The 22560-nt window shown below is 36.8% G+C and overlaps 1 protein-coding gene and 2 pseudogenes across 3 annotated transcripts; 2 read left to right on the top strand and 1 right to left on the bottom strand.

The window, feature by feature from the left end:
• Positions 1-3520: 3520 nt before the first annotated feature.
• On the bottom strand, positions 3521-6388 carry LOC141683090 (uncharacterized). 3 transcript variants are annotated; one of them, XM_074487789.1, is made up of 3 exons: positions 6321-6388; positions 5209-5410; positions 3521-3947 (listed from the first exon to the last, which is right to left on the bottom strand). In XM_074487789.1, the coding sequence occupies exons 2-3, from the start codon at positions 5388-5390 to the stop codon at positions 3761-3763; spliced, it is 369 nt and encodes a 122-aa protein (XP_074343890.1). In that variant the 5' UTR covers positions 5391-5410; positions 6321-6388; the 3' UTR covers positions 3521-3760. The 3 variants fall into 3 exon arrangements, with proteins under 3 accessions (XP_074343890.1, XP_074343889.1, XP_074343888.1); XM_074487788.1 differs by having other exon boundaries at positions 5209-5401; positions 6321-6381; XM_074487787.1 differs by lacking the exon at positions 6321-6388 and having other exon boundaries at positions 5209-6145.
• A 2327-nt stretch (positions 6389-8715) lies between these two features.
• On the top strand, positions 8716-12125 carry LOC141683089 (eukaryotic peptide chain release factor subunit 1-3-like; annotated as a pseudogene).
• A 5240-nt stretch (positions 12126-17365) lies between these two features.
• Positions 17366-20558, top strand: LOC141683106 (eukaryotic peptide chain release factor subunit 1-3-like; annotated as a pseudogene).
• Positions 20559-22560: the final 2002 nt, after the last annotated feature.

The following is a 22560-nucleotide window of genomic DNA, read 5'->3' as shown; positions in this document are numbered from 1 at the left end:
AATTGGTGTTTTGGACTCAAGTTGTTGGTATTTTGATGTATTTTTGTGTTATTGCATTTCAGGTATCAGTTAAATGAAGAAAGGAGCTTTTAAAGGAAATATGATGAAAACTGATCAGATTTGGAATCTAAGGCCATTGTCAAGTTGTAGAGAATCTCGTTAGCTTCGCGTGTGCAGTTGAATCGCCTAATTCTGACGAGTAGAACTCAAGTTATGGCCAAAACAAGATTCATCAGAATTTTTCCAGACAGGCTTTAGGCGCCCGCCCGCTGGTGGAGGCGCCCGCCTGGTGTGCCGTGCGGCCGCGCGCTGATGCGCGGCTGACTTCGCTGATTTCGCCGAAAAAGCCTTTTTTGAGTGGAATTTGACGATTTTAAGGGTCCAGGTCCAATATGGGCGTATATATAATTAAAAAAGGGTTTTCATCATCCGAGAAGATTGGGATACCAAGGAGAAGACCTAGAAGCACAAAACAACTCCGAAAAAGAAGATCTTGTTTTCAACTTGTGATTCTTTGAATTAGTTGTAACTTTGGATGCTCGTTTTCGTTCTTGTTGAACCTAGATCTCGTTTATTCGTACTTTGATTATTATTCATTTATTAAGACCTTGTTTATACCATGCTTTCATTGGAACCCATGGTGACGATGAGTTCAATTATGGGCTAATCGCTATCATGGGATTCTAGCGGATTTACTTATGGATTTCAATAATTAATTTGTTCGATATCTTGGTGTGTGGTGATTGATTGATATCCTAGTATTGGTTGTGCTTATTCGTCTTATGTGCGTAGCTAACATATAAGATAGCGTGTTAATCTCTTCTGAAGCGACAGTGAATTTAGAGATTTAAAACTTGCCATGCTAGCATAGGTTCATGTATTTATTATGCATGATTCGTAGGTAATTTTAACCATCTTACTTTCCCTATGTAATCAAGATAGATAACTTGTGCTTAAACCGTTATGTTGTCAAATTCTATAGACATATAGGGTCTCAATATAATTGGTGTCTATTCAGCTTCTATCTCTTTTGTGGATGTCTGGTAGAATGGTACTCGTGCAACGAAAGTTGACGTTTATCAGTTTCGTGTTATCTGATTAGTGTCATCACCATCTCATGCTAAGGTTAAGAACGAAAAGGCTATTGAATGAAGTATTTAATGAAGTTAGGATCCCATGTTTGTCATATATAGCAATTCAACCTCAATTCTCTTAGTTAATGTTATTTAGTTAAATCTCTTAGTTTAATCAAAACCCAATTTGTTATTTGTCTTAGCATTGAGCGATAACCATGCATTGTTGCATAGGTGCATAAATTGAACTTAACCTAAACCAGTCTCTGTGGGAACGAATCTGATTTATATCTTATACTACTTGCGAACGCGTATCCTTGCGTGAATATTAGCGCGTGTTTTCGCCCTAACAGGTACTTGTGCTATATCTATCATTGATCCCTTGAACCACCCATATATTGTTCTTGTAATGACTTGATATGATTATTGTTCAAACCTTAATAGTAACCTTTTTATTCATATCCTGATCACCTGTTGATACCCTGAATTCTTGTAAACCCTATAAGAACCTTTATGAACTTCCTTGCGTAATGATCCTTCATTCCTTTGTTTACCTTAGCCTGTAATGATCCTTATAACTGTTTTGATTCCCTAACTTGTATAGCCTGTTTATCATTTGATCCAGTTCCTTGGTATTGATCCATGTTTGTCATTTGATCCAGTTCCTTGGTATTGATCAATGTTTATCATTCGATCCAGTTCCTTGGTATTGATCCATGTTTGTCATTTGATCCAGTTCCTTGGTATTGATCCATGTTTGTCATTTGATCCAGTTCCTTGGTATTGATCCATGTTTGTCATTTGATCCAGTTCCTTGGTATTGATCCATGTTTATCATTTGATTTGTTTAATTCCTTTGAATTCTTGAAATTGAACTTAAAAATGAGTTTCGACTTGAAAGAGTCCGAATGATTTCATATATTTGGTAATGATAAAATGAACTTAGTAAAACCTTTCTTTCCCAACACAAGGTTTTCCAAATGAATTCCTGATGGATTGGATTGAGACGTAAGAGACTAGTGGGACTAGTCCGGTCATATAAGAGACTAGCGGGGCTAGTCCAGTTTAAGGCTGAAATTATGCCATAGGTACCTTAACGAGCAGATGGAGGTCGGTACGGGCTGATCACCCATAAGATTATTTGTGAAAGTTAAAGTAGTCCAATCAAGGATTCCCTATCACTTTATAAAAGATATTGAATACATCGCCTTAACAATTGCTTTTTTGAAAATGAAATGATTTGAGAAAAGTTGATTGTGTTATTGTTTAGCATACAACTTTGAGAACCCTGATTCTTATTCTGATATTGTTATCAATCATATAATTGATTCCCAGAGTTGAATAGATTCTTGCTTTCCATTTGAAAGATCCTTGAGATCCTGTTAATGATTTGTGATGAATGTCGGCTTTCACCCTATCTTGAGCCTTAATTCCTGAAAGCCCAAACCTTTCTTCATAACCCTTTCATAGCCCAAAAACAGAAATCTGCCACCTAGAGATTTAAAGTAGAATGCCTTAAAAGTGATTTTGGATAATTGTTATTATTGCATCATAGAACAGTCATTTAGTTACTTGCTGAGCTTTTTATACTCATATATTTTGCTTTGTTCCAACCATGTCAGTTAAGTAAGAAGATGGTCATACTTAGGCGCACTGCTCGTAAGAGCGTACCTGGCGGTCCCTACCGTGTTCTAGGCTTCCAGATGCCAAAACAGGTAGTACAGGTTGTGTGAGCGAGCGCTTTAGCCGGAGAGTTTGTAAAGATACATTGAGTTATCTTTCGGTTCCAAATCGGAATCGATTATGTAAATTTGATAATATATTTTGGGTTGTAATATATTATCTAGTTGGTAGTTGTAATCTTGTCTCAAACTTAATCCTGTTTGATCCTGTTATTAGTTAACCGGGATTTATCCTTATTTATTCTTGGTTTAAAGGTGTGTGTATTCTCACTTTCTAACCTTGAGATTGAGGGCGTCACAGCAAGTGCAAGAAAGTTGTAGGTAAGGAGAATGTGCTGTTGCCTGGTATTTGATGTAAGGGAGTTCCAAATGCTTACTCCTTGTTTTACAAACACTAGGCAGACAAGCAGTAAAAGTTTGAGTGGTTTACTCTACTTGTAATGCTGATTGTCAAAATAAAATTTTATCACAATTCACATTCTATGTATTATTACATCTTTTAAGTCTGTTCTTCTGTTGGAGGTTAGATGAGCAGTAAAAAGAGTTTGATTTTACCTTTTACAGTTAAAGAAGCCAAAGTATGTTTTATTCTTTCATTTTACTTGGTAATCTTGAAGTTGTCTTCACATCAGTACAAAATTATTATGCTACAAATCTAATAAATTTGGGTTCAATAATATTAAAATGAGATGCTACAAATCTTTAAGAATCTTATCAACACAATTTATCAAGAATTTGGAATTTAAAAAATGGCAAAAAAAATACTTATTTAACAAAAATGTATCTTCCTATGAGGACCTCAGCCTCTCAGATATCAGAAACATGCAACAGAAAGTATCACAGAATTGTATCTTTCTATTCAATGTAGAAGAAACTAATCTAAACCTAATCTCACATTAGAATTATAGTTTAAATGTGTAACTAAAGAGTCTAGCATACAATCTCTTATTGCAGAAAGTTTATTGGTTGAGGCCCAAAGCAGGTCTTGCTGCAGTCTCTACACGGCTAGACATAGTAACCGGTGAATGTATAGCCTCGCCCGATAACCTCTCCAGCATAATACCATAAATAACATTCTACCCAAAAAAGAGCAGCAATGCCGTAATCTTCAGTACTGAACTGCTTCCTCATCTTCCATACCTCCTTCAGAGAATCAAGTTCCTTCCAAAATGCATCATAGCGGCTGGGAATGCTGTTCCAAGTAGTCAGTTGAGTCGCTTTACATGATTCAAGTACAGAAAGAGAAGAATTTGTATCTAAAAGATATAGGTAAAAGATAGACTGCTAGAGTGTCTCTAGTTTTGTTTCTTATGTTGCAATTCTAACAGAATTAAGGTTTTTATTCAAAAACAGTGCTCGTATCTACAATCATGTACTAAATAATTTCAGATGCGATGCAGTGATTACAAAAACAGGTATGATGAAAACTGCAGTAGAAACCTAGCGCAAGTATAGGGACTTTACTCAAACAGTTTTCACTTTGACAAATAACCGGCCCAAGCTCAATCTTCAGATCACACAATGGTTGCAATAATTGTTTAGCAGAAGATAGTTATCATTTCTTAACATCCCTCTCAGACAATCGGGGCCATGAATATATTGTACAGTACTTGGTAGTTGTTCACTGCTCGGAGAGTCGGAACAAATCAGAGTTGAGCTCTGAACTTTAGGAGACGTAGTACTGTGTGGGAAGTATTAGGTTGATTGGAGGGTGAAATTTGTTATCTCGTCACAAAAAGCTATTTATGATGGAACCAAGAGCTGTAATGACTACTGCTGCAGTGCTGGCTTAACTACTGTCTCACAGAATATAAACTAGAGTGACCACCCCCCAAAAGGTAATTTGTTACCCAATATCTAAAACCATAGATTGGTCTGAGGCACTACTTAGTTATACCTATATCTAGTGCCAAATTTTATTTTATCCCGAGTACTTTCTCATTCTAAAAATCAATAGAATTTCCTGAGCCATGGCTAATCTTGAATATTCAGTAAAAATTTACAATTAAGTATATTAACCCCGTATCTTTCGGGTCCTTGTTCCGCCACTGGTTCTATCTTCCTCTGTATGTTGACAGACAACAGCATAATATCACAAGACGAAATGTTTGGTTTTACCCAAAAATGAGCAGGGCAAGGCATTGTCTGTTTCTACATTACCAAATCAGTGCGATATTGACATCTTTTAAGAATAGTTCCACCAAGTGGAAATCAATCTACAAATGATTTAATCATATTTTCCTAATAAGGTATCGAGGTAAGCAACAAGTGCATGTGATATCTGTTTGTGTCGTGTGGAATTCAGCTTAACTAACCCCTACCCTTCCCTCAATTGTAGATACATTGATACAATGTACAATTTCAACATTTATAAAAAGTTTCCTACACGTCATCAAAAAACTCGAATCTAATAGCCTGATTTTGGTAAAACAGACAAGTTTAAAGAACAAAACCTGGCAAGACGAGTGAAAAAAAGCTGCTTAGACAGAAGTTGGCACGACTCGATAGTAGGAGGATCCTGGATGTAGCGCTTGTTGTTATCTAATAGCTTCTTGTAATAGACAGGTCCATTCTTTGCCAAGAACTTAGTTGCTTGTGTAGCTGTTGATTGCAGCTGACTCAGCTTCGACACCATTTTCTCTCAACCTGCAAAGACTGATCAATATCCACACACAGTGCTTTATCACAGCTAGTTGCAAATCTATCTTTCATTTCTTTCTCCAATTATTACTTTCATTAAAAATTTTAAGGATACAGTAATCAGCCTAAACAATAAGATACATGTACAAAATTAAAATGCAGAAGAACAAATAAATTAGAATAACACAATATATTCAATATTAGTATTCAATGTTGAAAAGTATAAGATCTTATGGATCTTCCACGGATTTCTTAATGTTTTAAAGGGAACAAACACGAGTCCTCTACATGCCTCTGTTACCGGATACCGGTTAAGGAAGAGCAAGGCCCTTACTTATATATAACATCCAAACCCACAACCGAATGCGTACCGAATCCAACAACCCACCACATGTCAGTCAAAAAAAGCTAGCAATTTCGGTACACAATTAAGTGGTTGTTGACTTATATTTATAAAGGTCTCAAATCTTATCGATGTAACGCCCAAGCTCACAACCGAATGTGTAGCAGACTCAACAACCCACCACATATCGGTCCGAACAAACTAGCAATTTTGGTACACATTGGTTGTTAACTTGTATCTATGAAGGTTTCAAACACTTTTATTCTTATCGATATGAAATATTACATTATATCATCATTCTAACAATATTTTCGAACACTAGCCCGGATAAATTCCTGATTCCACCCCTTATAATAAAATGTATCTTCGAACGTCCATTATATTTGAAACACATGCAATACATTTTAAAACATATAATCATCGCATATATATAAAACAGATGTAAACTACAGAGAAACAGCGGATGTATTACAAAACAAAACGTGCCACACATATAAAACACATAAATATCAAAACTGTTTTGAAGGGATCACAGCTGATCTATTATGAAACAAAACAGCATACAAAAATGTTTGCTCATACCAGATTTGGCCGTCCTGGTTCTGGCTGTACGGAAAGGGGTTTGTTCAGTTAGGAAGTGCATATCCGGGTTTTTTTAGTTTTGTTAATATTATTTGGGCCGGATATAAATAAGATGATTTTACAATATATTTAATTTTATTAAAAAAATACACATTATTTGTTATTTTATTTGTCCTCTCACAAACTTGTTTACCTACGTCTCGACTAGTAACTCCTGTCATGGATGCCCAAAATGGTGTCAACATCATGTGATATGACGTGGCTTGACACTACTCTTAGCATTTTATTGGAGTTTTGAGATGTCATTGAAGTGTCAAGTGAGTTAGTTGGGATGTAAAAGTTAGCATCCCATAAAATGCTAGGTGTGTCAACCATTAGAGTATTTTGCAAAAAAAAAGCCAAAATTGATGCGGTGGAGAAAGATCATTGAAAAAAATATTTTTAGTTATGTGGCAAAATTGACACCCCTTCAAGGATGCCGATCATTGAACATGCTCGGCTCACTTTTAGGAATGGCAGCGGGTCGGGTTCAGATCGGGTGTTACCAAATCTGTCGGGTTTCGGATCGGGTCGGGTATTTTTCGGGTATCCAAAATTCCGAATAATGTAGTCAAGTTTAATATTATGTATACATACAAACACTATTAATCATATTTATATAATAGCTAAAATTAAAATATATTAACTAATAATTAGTTAAACACATTATATTGCACTGATTGACATGGTGATTAATATCTAAGATATGTTGATAACATAATATTTAGTATTTTATCACAAATTAATAGTTTTCTAAATATATACAAAGTACATTTTACATAATAAAAGCTGTTTTTGAAATAAAAAGTTATAATTTACTAAATAAGTATTGACAATCTTGATAATAATCTAATATTACTCAAATAATATAAGAAAACTATGTAAATTATATGTATTACATCTAAAATATTACATATAATCTATAATAAATGTGTTGAATTTTAATCGGGTTTCAGGTTTGGATCGGGTATCGGTTCAGTATAGTTGAGATCTAAATTCAAATCCAAAATTTCGGGTTCGGTATATCCTAAATTTCGGGTTGTAAATCGGATATCCGTAGGGTCGGATTAATTTGTCATCCCTACTCACTTTCATAACCCCGCGTACGGGTGAACGCGAGTCGGGTTGGTCTTGTTAGGGGTAATAAAATGAACCAATCCAATTAGTTCGGTTTTTAAAAAATGAACCCGTTAACCAAAAAAATATTTTCAACCCAACCCTACCCTTTTTACGTTGGGTCGGGTTGGTAATTTGGGTTAAAACTCGATTAAAATTATTTAAATATTTCTCGTGAGTCAAAATTTCAAATAAATTTAACCAAAAGTTGAAGTAAACTAGTAGTACCCCATAATTTAATGGAAGATAAATATTATTGGATAGCATGTGTACCGTATACTCTTCCAGTTTAAAGTTAATAACTTATAATGTGTTATCCGTAAAATATTAATATTATTTCGAATATATTGATTAATACAATAAATACATAAAATAAAATTTCAAATAATAATAATATAATTATAACATTGGGTTGGGTTGGGTTAGTAAGAGTTTAAATTTTTTAAATTTTGACCCAACCCATTATATTCGGGTTGACAAAAATTTAAATCAATTAAACTTCGGGTTTTGGATAGTTCGGCTCCGTCGGTCGAAATAAGGGACGGGTTGGGTTGGTTTTGCGGTTTGATCAGTTTTTTGTTCACCCCTAACCCCGCGTCCACCGGAGTCGAACATCTTGGTTTCGACAAGCTAAGGGGTGGGCAAAAAGAATAAAAAGTAAAATACATATTAGAATTTGTGTGCTTTTAGAGCATCTCCAATGGTACAAAACCCTTAGCTAAATTATCTATATGGAATCTATGTGGAATCTATGTGGAACCTAAGCGGCAATATTTAGAGATTATTTAAAATTGTAAGCACTCCAACCATAATTGCCCTTAGCAAAAAATATAGATAATCACATTTGGTTGATTATATTTGTCGAACCACTAAATCTTTTAATTATAATTTTACTATCATAATTATACATAATATCATTGGAGTCTTTTACCTTCCCCTTAGGTAAAATTTTACATAATTTATGATTTATCATATTTTAGCTAACAGTTCTTCTAATTATCATTGGAGATACTCTTACAATTCTAATTGTAAGTACAACACGTAAATTATTACTGAATTTAAATAAAATAAAATATAAAAATTCATATTAGGATTTGTGTGTTTTTACAATTATAACAGCAGAAAGTAAATAATTTTCAAATTTAAATAGATGTTTACTTGACGGCCAAGGCTAATTGCCCTATATAAACCACCGAAAGTCACAAACCCTAATCTCTAAAAACCTAATCTCCATATTTGACCCTTTTATTTTCTTCTTCAGGTCTGTTACAATGTCCGAGACAGATAAGACCATCGAGTCATGGAAGATGAAGAAGCGTCTCAAGACACTTGAATCTGTCAAAGGAAGTGGAACTAGCATGATATCTTTGCTCGTGCCGCCTCGTGCTCAAATCTCTGATGTTGCAAAGATGCTCATGCATGAACATGCCACCGCGAAAAACATTAAAAGTCGGGTTAATCGTCAATCGGTTTTATCTGCAATTACATCTGCTCAACAAAAATTGAAGTTGTACCACAAGGTTCCTCCAAACGGATTAGTACTTTATATTGGAACTATTGTTGGTGATACTGGCAAAGAAGAGAAGATTGCTGTTGAAATCGAGCCGTTTAAGGTGATTAATACTTCTGTTTATATGTGTGATAATAAGTTTCATACTGAGGTTTTGCATGAACTTTTGGAATGTGATGATAAGTTTGGATTTATTGTTATGGATGGGAATGGTACTCTATTCGGGACATTGAGCGGGAATACTAGAGAAGTTGTGCATAAATTTAACGTTAATCTTCCGAACAAACAACGAAAAGGAGGCCAATCAGCGCAGAGATTTGGCCGTACTCGAGAAGAGAAACGACATAATTATGTTATGAAGACAGCTGAACTTGCTAAGCAGTTTTTTATTGATGCTAATACTTGTCAGCCTAATGTTGCGGGATTAGTACTTGCAGGATCTGCAGACTTGAAGGCTGAATTGAATCAGTATGTTTGACAAGCGTCTTGGTGATAAAATTTTGAAAGTTGTTGATGTTTCTCATGGTGGAGAGAAAGGTTTCAATCAAGCGATTGAGCTTTCTTCTGAGTTCATCTCGGGTGTTCAGTTTGCAGAGGAAAAGCGTTTGCTGAGCAAGTACTTTGAGGAAATTAGGCAAGACAGTGGCAAGTATGTTTACGGTGTAGATGACACTTTAAAAGCTCTTGAGATGGGGGTTATTGAAATAATCATTGTTTGGGAAGGTATTGATATCAATAGGTATGTGCTTAGGAACAAGAGTGCATCTGAAGTTGTCGTAAAGTATATGAACAAGGATCAAGAGGCTGACCAGAGTAACCTCCGTGAAACGAATGATGAGCTAGAGGTTGAAGAGAAGATGACATTGTTGGAGTGGTTTGCTAATGAATATAAAAGGTTTGGTTGTAGGCTTGAGTTTGTCACCGATAAAACAGAAGAGGGCTCTCGCTTTTGCAAAGGGTTTGGTGGAATTGGAGGCATCCTGCGGTACCAGCTTGATATTCGATCATTTGATGACGATGATGGTGATGACGAAGGAGAAGCATGTTAAGATTCTGAATGCTGATCAGAATTTTCTATCCAGTGTCATCAGGTTTCAGATTAAATTCTTTTTTGGTGTTTAAGATTTCATATTTTTAGAAGTTTGGAGTTGTTTGCAGGTACTACTTAAAATTTTGGTTTTTCTTGTTTAAGTAGGTTTTGTTACTGTTCCTTTCTCAAAGTCTAGGAAAAAATCTTCTTTACTGGTTTACTTTGTTTGAAGATATTTTAGAGATTAATTATAATTCTCTTACTATTATATCGTTAATGACGGATGAATGTATCTTAAAGAAAAATTAATATTTACATGTCGTCTCCAGAAACAGAAGCTTAGGTATTTACATAGGGTGGTTAGGCTTAAACTCAGGAGTGTGCCACCTCAAAAAATCGCAATCCCTAGTGGTTTCTGTACAAGTCTGAGATATCAAGCTGTAAAAGTCTTCCTGGACTTCTTTTTTCTTTTTAAATCTGCTCAACTACTAATCTTTCATGGATCAACTTTTTTCTTTAGGAGTGTCCAAAGCTCTGTTTCCTTTACTAGTTGTAACTAGTAGCTATTTTCCCTTAATCTAGTAATGGTAACTTAGGCCCTCTATGATCTCGACGAGCCACCTGCAGATGGTCGTCTTTCTAATGCTATTTTTGGTTAGTATTTTTGATGTTTAATATACTTTTACTGCATTTCAAAGCAGACTTTGGAAGAAAGGTTAAACTTCTTCACTTGATTATTGATAAAACTCTTTTCTCATTCTTGTGGCCACTCTCTGGTAGCTGCTGCTACAGATTATTGATAAAATTCTCTTCTCATTCCATTTTGGAGGTATAAGATAATGTAAAAGACTGATTTGTATCTTTAGTCTTCTCTTATGTTAGACTGAACATGATGAACTATAACTGAACTAAATATCTTTCCTTCGTTTGCCAATCTCTTACTATGCTAAGTTTTCTCATCCATGTTTCAAATACATGCTGAAATTTTTTGTTACCACTATTTTCAGAATTAGTGTGTTTTATTAGCTCCAAAGCAGCCAAATATTTAGTACGATTCGAGGAGGTTGACCTGTCCTTGCATGTACTCCTCAAAAGCACACTCAGCACCCCAGTAGCTCCATATCAGTTATGTTTCCGCATAAGTTTGTGTAATAACTCATTAAGTCTGTTCCGATGATTCCATGTCATTTTTATGTATGGGACTTTGGTTACTGATTTAAAGAGTCTGAGATGGAATCATCAGAAAAGCCTTACGGAGTTATTGTGAAAACATATGCAGAAACACACTAAGTAGTGTGGTATAGTAGATGATACCACGACAGTTGCTATAGTAGAAGACGATGAGTTATTCTGCTATGAAGCTAGTGAGTTGTGGAGTGGGCTTTTGAGTAGTACATGACAAGATAAGTTTCCCTCACGGAATCATACTAATTACTTGGCTGCTTTGGAGCTCTTAAAACACACTGATTTGAAAGTAGTGTGGTAACAAAAAATCCCATCATGTATTTGAAACGTGGATTAGGAAAACTGAGCACGCCAAGAGATTAATAAACAAAGGAAAGGTTTTTGGTTCAGTTGGAGTTCACGTTCTTTCTAACATAAGTGACTAAAGATGCAAATCAGGCTGTTACATGGTCTTATGCCTCCATTATTGAATGAGAAGAAATTTTTATCACATTGCTCGGATTTCAAGAAGGGAAGATTGTAGAGTGTAGTGAATTCGACTTTGTTTTCTTCACATTGGAGCTCACAAGGAGAAATTTGGTGTATAAAAGACATTGCATTTGTTAATTCTCTGTCAGAATCTTAAGTTGCATGTAATGTTTACCTGATTTGCATATTGCTTTTGGATTGTGCATCACATAAGAGCTTACTATAAGTTCATAATAATTTGAAGTTGCTCTTCTATATGTGCTTGCAGATGGTTGTTTATTTCCTCACAGCATTGCGGAAACCTCACGGTCCCTGCTGATAGGTTTTTGTGTAAAGTGTATCTTTTCTAGACAAACTTCAAGTATCTATTGTGCTTCACAGATGCCATATAGTTTCTTAATGTTCATTTGTTTGCAATGTAGTGAGTAGCTGCAATACAAAATCAATAGTATAACCACGCATCAAGACTTGAATTTTATTCATCTATTAATCTTGTTCCCACTTCTCAATCTTCTACAATATTTACTAGAATCTGGGAAATAAGTAAATGACTATTTACAGATTATTTTTATATGAGACCACAAATTGTTAACAATGTAATATATACATATATGTATAAAACAACTTGTAAATGTGAGCAAAGTCATAAATTAAGGGGCATAAGGTTGTCTACTTTTCCAGGGACGGAGAAATACCAGATTCGCCGCAAAATGCATCTGGCTCAACGAAAGAACAGTCTTCGGTCTAACAAGAAAGAAGAGAATGTGAGAGATTGTACCCCTGATTCACCTCAGGTGTGATAATCAGTGATCCAGATGTAAGGTAGGTTTGAAAATACAAGAAAGTAGCGAGAGTAGAGAGAGAGTGTGTAAAAGTTGTTTGTTTCTCATTTTCCATGGGGTATTTATACCCAAAACCGTAAGAAATGATTCTTCGTTATGCTTGTAGTGCGGACAACCGTTGAGGCAAGAAAGGGGGAGACGTTTTGATTCTCCGTTAGTTTCCAACAGTAGAGTAGAGTATTGGCTTCGGCCTTTATTAGCTGGGTGGCCCTTCGACCCAATGACTAAGAAGCTTAGTAGACCTCTGTTTGTTTGGTCTTATCGGGCCTATAGCTAACATATCCCTGTCTTTCTGCTGGTCAATCGATCGATCGATAGACATCAAGCTCGGCCCGTTTTGGGGAGAAAAACCCTAGGATACTTTGTTTTTATCGTTCTACTGGTTCGTCCGTCTACGTGGCAACATCGTAGGGAACTGAATTCATTTAAGGAGGACAGTTATCTCATTATCGATATTCGTGACTTCATCGTGGCCATTGAATTTCAACTGTTTTAATCGTGACCCTTGATTTTAAAAAACTCCTTATACCTAGACCTGACAATGTTCTGTGTCCTGGACAAACGTTCCGTGTACTTTCGTTTACCAAATTTTAAATCCGAACCCGACCCGGATTTGTATTCGTGTACCAATTTGGTGACACTAACCCATAACTAATATATTCGTATTTACCCGCTTTAGTATACTAAAGTATACGGATTATATACCAAAAAATTAATTGTTAAAAATGCAATAAATAATTAAATGCTGAAGTGCTCACTCACGTAGTTAAGAAATAATAAATATATAATTTAATATTTACAATTATATATATGTTATTTAGAATAGGTAAAATTCATATTTGGTATTTAGTATATATATGTATATTATATATTTTTAAAAAATTAATTATTTATTTATTTCATGTACTTTCGTTCTGTGTTGTGTACCTATATTGAAAACCCAAACCCGACACTAATTATATTCGTATTTTTTCGTGTTCGTGTACTTCCGTGTTCGTGTCGAATCCAAATACTAATTATTCGTGTCATTTCGTACCGTGTTCACATGTCATATATAGACCTGGCAAATCATTCGTGTCGTGTATAATCGTGTCGTGTACTTTCGTGTTTCGTGTATTTGGGTAGTAAACACGAATACGACACGAAATGAAATCGTCTACCTGTTTTGCAAACACGAACACGACACGAATTCAAAACGGGTAGACACGACACGAACTGTAGTACACGAAAATTTTCGTGTACTTTCCATGTACACGACAACGAAACGATACGAAATGGTACACGAAAAAACGAAAAAATGAAATGTACACGAAATAAACACGAACTGGTACATGATAACACGAATTCAATACACGAAATTTTGAAATTTTACAAATCCTGTTCAAATTTTGGTTAAACATAAATAAAGATAGATTCTGTGAATTCCATAGCTCTTGCAACACCAAATTTCACAATCTGCTCCACAATCTTGAATTCTTGATTCAGCAGCATGTCTTAGCTCTTCAGGCACTGCAAATACAAATTCAACATTAAAATTCAATACCGTACTCTTATTTAACACACAAAATAAGTACTATGTGAACTATATATATGTTGCGCATGTATTGTCATGGTGTTGCACTACAATCAACCATGGGGCCACTCCGTCCTTGTAATTTTTACATTCATTGCTTCATAACAGAAGAAAGAAAATGACCTAAAATAAATTAAACTCTGGATAGAATGAGTAATTTAATTAAACTTGGTTTAGAAGTTGTCATCTTGTCTCTCTACTAAGTCTGACTTCATCATACGCTAGTAGTAGTAGTAGTAGTAGTAATTCAGTTCTTGAAGTGTGTGATTTTTAAAAGGATAAACTTTGTTTGGACACAGCACAGCCTTAGTGAAGACAACTCGTGAGTCTGTTAAATTATTACTATTGTGCAAACTGGAAAACAGAGTGAAAGTTAGAGTTAGAATCCCCCTTTAACCCTGTGAGTTCTGTTATAATTAACAAAAAGTGCATATATCAGATGTTAAACATACCCTACTGCCACAACTTTTCAACATGTTCAACAACTTTCTTTTTTCAGTTTTGTAATTAATTAATATATCATTTCTCAAGGTATTTCTACTCACTAACGTAGCTCTTGGGTTTGCATATAAAAAGGCCTCTCTAATACCCTCGTATTCGACAAAAGAAAGAGGCAGATTGTGTCTTACCACGGTGTCGGTTATCATATCTCTGAAAATCTTGGGATCAAACGCTCCATTATGCACCAACATAGATCATTGGTTCTTTGAAATTATCATTTGCCTAATATCGGAAGAGGTCACGCAAATTTTTTGATGCTTCAACAAATTTCCAGTCCCAGTTGCTGAGTTGTATGTGACTGTATAACCGCACTTCTTGCCTATATCTGGCTTATCTCCAACACCTTTAAAGAGGTCGAATGTATCCCAGGCCTTTGACCATTTTCGTTTAACGCCCTTCTCTTTCTCAGGTTTCACGAAACTTTCTGTTTTTGGTCCAGTTTCTTCATTCTCCATCCGGTCTGCCTCATCATCACTTAACGATTCATATTGCTGTATAAAGAAACAAATTTATTTATAAAAATCGATTATAAAATTCTAAGGAATACAAGATTCGAAGGTTGAGTAAAAGCAACTAATTAGAAGGTATACACTGGAAAAAATGATTGTATAATTAAAGAACTAAACATAATTAAAGAGTGAAGGTTGTGAAAAATTACCGGATCATTAGATATTGGTCCATCTTCTTCTTCCATGTTCCTCACTCCTCAGACAGACTGCGGCAACAAGTCAAAACCCTAAATTTTGTATGTATGTTTTCTAATTTATGTTTGAAAAGTCGGGGCTCTCTCTGCTCTCTATTCTCTATATATCCACTAAAATAAGCCCAACAACAGCCCAAACCCCAAGTCCCCAACCCATCCCGTACATTTTATGGTGTGAAACTGATTTATGGTGTGAAACTGATTTTTAGTGATTTATATTTTGTGTATAAAATTTATGTTTCATAAATAAATTTTAAAATATATTAATATTATTTATTTATTTATTTATTTATATCGTGTACCTCGTGTCGTGTTGTGTACCCGAGGGTAAACACAAACACGACATGAAATATTTATCGTATACTTTCGTGTTCGTGTATTTTCGTGTCGTGTACCTAAAATTCAAAAACAAACACAAAATTTTTGTGTCGTTTCGTGTCGTGTGAAAAATTGCCAGGTCTAGTCATATACCAGTGTTGTCAGGTCTACTTATACCCGACCTTTTGGCACCTAACAGTTTTTGGCACCAAAAAGTTTTTTTCGGGGGGGCTATATAAGCCTAATCAGTTTCTTTCCTTTATTTTTTTTATCCAAGTTCCAAAAACACTTTCAAGTACTAGTTTAAAGCTTTTCTTCAAGGCTTCTTGGATTTCGTAGCGACAGACAGCGTAAACTCAACATTTCCATACCATCCCATTTTTCTCCAACAACATCTTGATATCAGTAAGTATATGGTTTTTTCACTTGATTTAAAATGTTGTTCCTTGGGTTTTGCATGTTTTGTTCTTTAAAGCCTTTTGTTCTTCTTTTTCGGTCTTATTTGGTGTCTTTCTGGTGCCTTGTTGCTGGGTGGCCTTTGTTTTATTACCTTTTTCTGGTGCCATGTTGCTGGGTGGCCTTTGTTTTTTTCCTTTTTTTCTTTTTTGGGGGCACCAACTGGGTTTAAAGAGGGCATGCGAGGTGTTCTTGGGCAAGAACTCCCTTCGAGACATCCTTGCTGAAGAACATCATTCGGAAGCCGACCCTTGGTGTCCCAGTTTTTTGTCCTGTGAATTTAAAGATGGCATGCAAGGTGTTAGAGGGAAAAAACTTCCTTCGGGAGGATCTTGCCTTAGAACATCCTTCGGGAGCCGATCCTGGATATTTTTTAAAGGTTCTTCGTTCGGTTCCGGACATGTACTTGGTCCTTTTCTTTGTGTTTTTCATTTCTTTTCTTCGTTCGAGTACATGGACTAACTTGTCTCCTTATTTTGGAATACAGGGACATGGACCAAACGAATACCTTGGCAGGGACCTCTACTTCTCAGCCCGAGTGGATAGGGCGAAGACTGTTCGGGTCCGTCGCTTCGTAACCTGCAGCAAATAAAAGGTCTGAGCTTTCGAAGGCGAGGGTGGAGGATATGTACGATGAGTACAAGGTCCCTCGCGGGGCTTATTGGTTGTACAACGCTGACGAAGACAAGAAGATCTATGATACCTCAGTAGTGTCGAAGGGGTATGGCGACCATGCAGTCGACATTTCTGAGGCAGCTTTCAAGTGCAGGTTCCGAGTCCCCTTGCTGAAGATCCTTCGGCACCCGTTCTTCTAGATGGGCATTGCCCTAGGACAGATGGACCCGAACAAGTTCATCCATATAAATTGCTTCTAGAACAGGTGCTTGCAGGCGGGTGAAGCCACTGACCCGGCTGTTCTGATTTCATTATGACTTCCGGAGGAATCTAAAGAGTCCAGGCTTTTACACCATTGCCCGTCGGGCTGGTCGCCCGGATTGGACAACGACCAACTCGAATAACAAGATGCCCCACACCCAGTGGTGCTATATTAACGGGCCGAAGCTGGGTCAGTTCTCGACCGGGCGGGAGGTCGACCCTACGAAGCTTATCATGCCAAACCTGAGCAACGATGAGAAAGAGCTATATACAACCTTGGTTGACGCCAATGTGGAGAAACTAACTCTTGATAATTACCGAAGCCAGGATTGGATTTACGGTTTGTGGGGTGGGGGTAACAAATCTCTACCCCTCATTCTTTTATTTTCCAGTAATAACTATTCTTTATTTTAACTGCTTTTATTTTCCTTATCTCCTTCATCTGATCCCTTTCCTTGTTTCATTTTCAGTGTCTTCCATGGAGGCGCTTCTAGAGAGGAAGATGATGAAGGTTGCAGACGAGAAGGCTGCGAAGCAGCAGGAAGGCGAGCCCTCCCAGAAGGAGTTGGAGAGGGAGCCAGAGGTAGGAAGGCGGGAGCTTCTTCCTTCGGTAGAAGTCGAGGAGGAGGAGGGCCAGGGCAGCCAAGAAGGAGCTAAGCATAGCTTGAAGCGAAAAAGGGGCCGTGACAGCATCGTTCAGACGTACTTCCCCGACTGGGGGTGCTGATGATTAATCACGCCGTCTACCCGGATATGGAGGAGACGAAGGAAGTCATTCCGGACCTCTGCCGAAGGCTTCAGCTTCCGGCCGACCGAACGCTCTATGCTGCAGCCACTCCAGTGGAGGCGTATGCAGAGCTAATGTCTTTTCTCTCTCCGGTAAGCGTTTAATTTTTACGTACTCCATTTATCTTTTTATTTTTATATTTCTTCATCATTCGGCTTGACTATACTTTTGCCTTGTCTTTTTTTCGTCTTATTTCTCGGGCTACCCCTTGGGCCACAACTTTGGCGAACAAGGTGCAAAAGATGCAGGTCCAAATGGCCAAGGTTTCGGAACTAGAGAGAAGGACAACGGTGGCCGAGGAGGAGCTTTGGAGAACCCAACTGCAGAATGAAACTCTGGATATCCAGACGAAGGTCCTGACTGGTGACAAGCAGTAGCTAAATGAGGATTTGGCAAGGGCCAACAGGAGGATTAAAGGATGCAATGCTCAATTGAAGAAGACGCGGAGGGAGCTTCGGAAGAAGGAGAAGACACTGGACCTTACGGAAGAGCGCTGCTTTCAGTTTGGTGCCGACCATGTACTAAGGAAGGCGCATGAGCTCGGTTGGGACTACAAGTAGCTTCTAGACAAGTCGCTGAAGATCCCATCAGTCATCCCAATGATGCAGAGCCACTAGAAGTCTCCTCCGGCGAGGACGAGGACCTCTCAGACACGAAGCTCCAGTAGGAAATTTGTAATTTTAGATTTTGTGTGTTTTTACAATTCTAACAACAGCAAGTAAATAATTTCCGAATTTAAATAGATGTTTAATTACTTGACGGCCAAGGATAATAGCCCTATATAAACCAACGAAAGTGCCCTTACATCACAAACCCTAATCTCTAAAAACCTAATCTTTATATTTGACCCTTTTATTTTCTTCTTCAGGTCTGTTACAATGTCCGAGACAGATAAGACCATCGAGTCATGGAAGATGAAGAAGCGTCTCAAGACACTTGAATCTGTCAAAGGAAGTGGAACTAGCATGATATCTTTGCTCGTGCCGCCTCGTGCTCAAATCTCTGATGTTGCAAAGATGCTCATGCATGAACATGCCACCGCGAAAAACATTAAAAGTCGGGTTAATCGTCAATCGGTTTTATCTGCAATTACATCTGCTCAACAAAAATTGAAGTTGTACCACAAGGTTCCTCCAAACGGATTAGTACTTTATATTGGAACTATTGTTGGTGATACTGGCAAAGAAGAGAAGATTGCTGTTGAAATCGAGCCGTTTAAGGTGATTAATACTTCTGTTTATATGTGTGATAATAAGTTTCATACTGAGGTTTTGCATGAACTTTTGGAATGTGATGATAAGTTTGGATTTATTGTTATGGATGGGAATGGTACTCTATTCGGGACATTGAGCGGGAATACTAGAGAAGTTGTGCATAAATTTAACGTTAATCTTCCGAACAAACAACGAAAAGGAGGCCAATCAGCGCAGAGATTTGGCCGTACTCGAGAAGAGAAACGACATAATTATGTTATGAAGACAGCTGAACTTGCTAAGCAGTTTTTTATTGATGCTAATACTTGTCAGCCTAATGTTGCGGGATTAGTACTTGCAGGATCTGCAGACTTGAAGGCTGAATTGAATCAGTATGTTTGACAAGCGTCTTGGTGATAAAATTTTGAAAGTTGTTGATGTTTCTCATGGTGGAGAGAAAGGTTTCAATCAAGCGATTGAGCTTTCTTCTGAGTTCATCTCGGGTGTTCAGTTTGCAGAGGAAAAGCGTTTGCTGAGCAAGTACTTTGAGGAAATTAGGCAAGACAGTGGCAAGTATGTTTACGGTGTAGATGACACTTTAAAAGCTCTTGAGATGGGGGTTATTGAAATAATCATTGTTTGGGAAGGTATTGATATCAATAGGTATGTGCTTAGGAACAAGAGTGCATCTGAAGTTGTCGTAAAGTATATGAACAAGGATCAAGAGGCTGACCAGAGTAACCTCCGTGAAACGAATGATGAGCTAGAGGTTGAAGAGAAGATGACATTGTTGGAGTGGTTTGCTAATGAATATAAAAGGTTTGGTTGTAGGCTTGAGTTTGTCACCGATAAAACAGAAGAGGGCTCTCGCTTTTGCAAAGGGTTTGGTGGAATTGGAGGCATCCTGCGGTACCAGCTTGATATTCGATCATTTGATGACGATGATGGTGATGACGAAGGAGAAGCATGTTAAGATTCTGAATGCTGATCAGAATTTTCTATCCAGTGTCATCAGGTTTCAGATTAAATTCTTTTTTGGTGTTTAAGATTTCATATTTTTAGAAGTTTGGAGTTGTTTGCAGGTACTACTTAAAATTTTGGTTTTTCTTGTTTAAGTAGGTTTTGTTACTGTTCCTTTCTCAAAGTCTAGGAAAAAATCTTCTTTACTGGTTTACTTTGTTTGAAGATATTTTAGAGATTAATTATAATTCTCTTACTATTATATCGTTAATGACGGATGAATGTATCTTAAAGAAAAATTAATATTTACATGTCGTCTCCAGAAACAGAAGCTTAGGTATTTACATAGGGTGGTTAGGCTTAAACTCAGGAGTGTGCCACCTCAAAAAATCGCAATCCCTAGTGGTTTCTGTACAAGTCTGAGATATCAAGCTGTAAAAGTCTTCCTGGACTTCTTTTTTCTTTTTAAATCTGCTCAACTACTAATCTTTCATGGATCAACTTTTTTCTTTAGGAGTGTCCAAAGCTCTGTTTCCTTTACTAGTTGTAACTAGTAGCTATTTTCCCTTAATCTAGTAATGGTAACTTAGGCCCTCTATGATCTCGACGAGCCACCTGCAGATGGTCGTCTTTCTAATGCTATTTTTGGTTAGTATTTTTGATGTTTAATATACTTTTACTGCATTTCAAAGCAGACTTTGGAAGAAAGGTTAAACTTCTTCACTTGATTATTGATAAAACTCTTTTCTCATTCTTGTGGCCACTCTCTGGTAGCTGCTGCTACAGATTATTGATAAAATTCTCTTCTCATTCCATTTTGGAGGTATAAGATAATGTAAAAGACTGATTTGTATCTTTAGTCTTCTCTTATGTTAGACTGAACATGATGAACTATAACTGAACTAAATATCTTTCCTTCGTTTGCCAATCTCTTACTATGCTAAGTTTTCTCATCCATGTTTCAAATACATGCTGAAATTTTTTGTTACCACTATTTTCAGAATTAGTGTGTTTTATTAGCTCCAAAGCAGCCAAATATTTAGTACGATTCGAGGAGGTTGACCTGTCCTTGCATGTACTCCTCAAAAGCACACTCAGCACCCCAGTAGCTCCATATCAGTTATGTTTCCGCATAAGTTTGTGTAATAACTCATTAAGTCTGTTCCGATGATTCCATGTCATTTTTATGTATGGGACTTTGGTTACTGATTTAAAGAGTCTGAGATGGAATCATCAGAAAAGCCTTACGGAGTTATTGTGAAAACATATGCAGAAACACACTAAGTAGTGTGGTATAGTAGATGATACCACGACAGTTGCTATAGTAGAAGACGATGAGTTATTCTGCTATGAAGCTAGTGAGTTGTGGAGTGGGCTTTTGAGTAGTACATGACAAGATAAGTTTCCCTCACGGAATCATACTAATTACTTGGCTGCTTTGGAGCTCTTAAAACACACTGATTTGAAAGTAGTGTGGTAACAAAAAATCCCATCATGTATTTGAAACGTGGATTAGGAAAACTGAGCACGCCAAGAGATTAATAAACAAAGGAAAGGTTTTTGGTTCAGTTGGAGTTCACGTTCTTTCTAACATAAGTGACTAAAGATGCAAATCAGGCTGTTACATGGTCTTATGCCTCCATTATTGAATGAGAAGAAATTTTTATCACATTGCTCGGATTTCAAGAAGGGAAGATTGTAGAGTGTAGTGAATTCGACTTTGTTTTCTTCACATTGGAGCTCACAAGGAGAAATTTGGTGTATAAAAGACATTGCATTTGTTAATTCTCTGTCAGAATCTTAAGTTGCATGTAATGTTTACCTGATTTGCATATTGCTTTTGGATTGTGCATCACATAAGAGCTTACTATAAGTTCATAATAATTTGAAGTTGCTCTTCTATATGTGCTTGCAGATGGTTGTTTATTTCCTCACAGCATTGCGGAAACCTCACGGTCCCTGCTGATAGGTTTTTGTGTAAAGTGTATCTTTTCTAGACAAACTTCAAGTATCTATTGTGCTTCACAGATGCCATATAGTTTCTTAATGTTCATTTGTTTGCAATGTAGTGAGTAGCTGCAATACAAAATCAATAGTATAACCACGCATCAAGACTTGAATTTTATTCATCTATTAATCTTGTTCCCACTTCTCAATCTTCTACAATATTTACTAGAATCTGGGAAATAAGTAAATGACTATTTACAGATTATTTTTATATGAGACCACAAATTGTTAACAATGTAATATATACATATATGTATAAAACAACTTGTAAATGTGAGCAAAGTCATAAATTAAGGGGCATAAGGTTGTCTACTTTTCCAGGGACGGAGAAATACCAGATTCGCCGCAAAATGCATCTGGCTCAACGAAAGAACAGTCTTCGGTCTAACAAGAAAGAAGAGAATGTGAGAGATTGTACCCCTGATTCACCTCAGGTGTGATAATCAGTGATCCAGATGTAAGGTAGGTTTGAAAATACAAGAAAGTAGCGAGAGTAGAGAGAGAGTGTGTAAAAGTTGTTTGTTTCTCATTTTCCATGGGGTATTTATACCCAAAACCGTAAGAAATGATTCTTCGTTATGCTTGTAGTGCGGACAACCGTTGAGGCAAGAAAGGGGGAGACGTTTTGATTCTCCGTTAGTTTCCAACAGTAGAGTAGAGTATTGGCTTCGGCCTT

Source organism: Apium graveolens, chromosome 9, assembly GCF_009905375.1.
Source record: "Apium graveolens cultivar Ventura chromosome 9, ASM990537v1, whole genome shotgun sequence".
Taxonomy (NCBI): Eukaryota; Viridiplantae; Streptophyta; class Magnoliopsida; order Apiales; family Apiaceae; genus Apium; species Apium graveolens.
The sequence above is the reverse complement of the archived record's forward strand: the minus strand, read 5'-3'. Positions and strand labels throughout refer to the sequence as shown.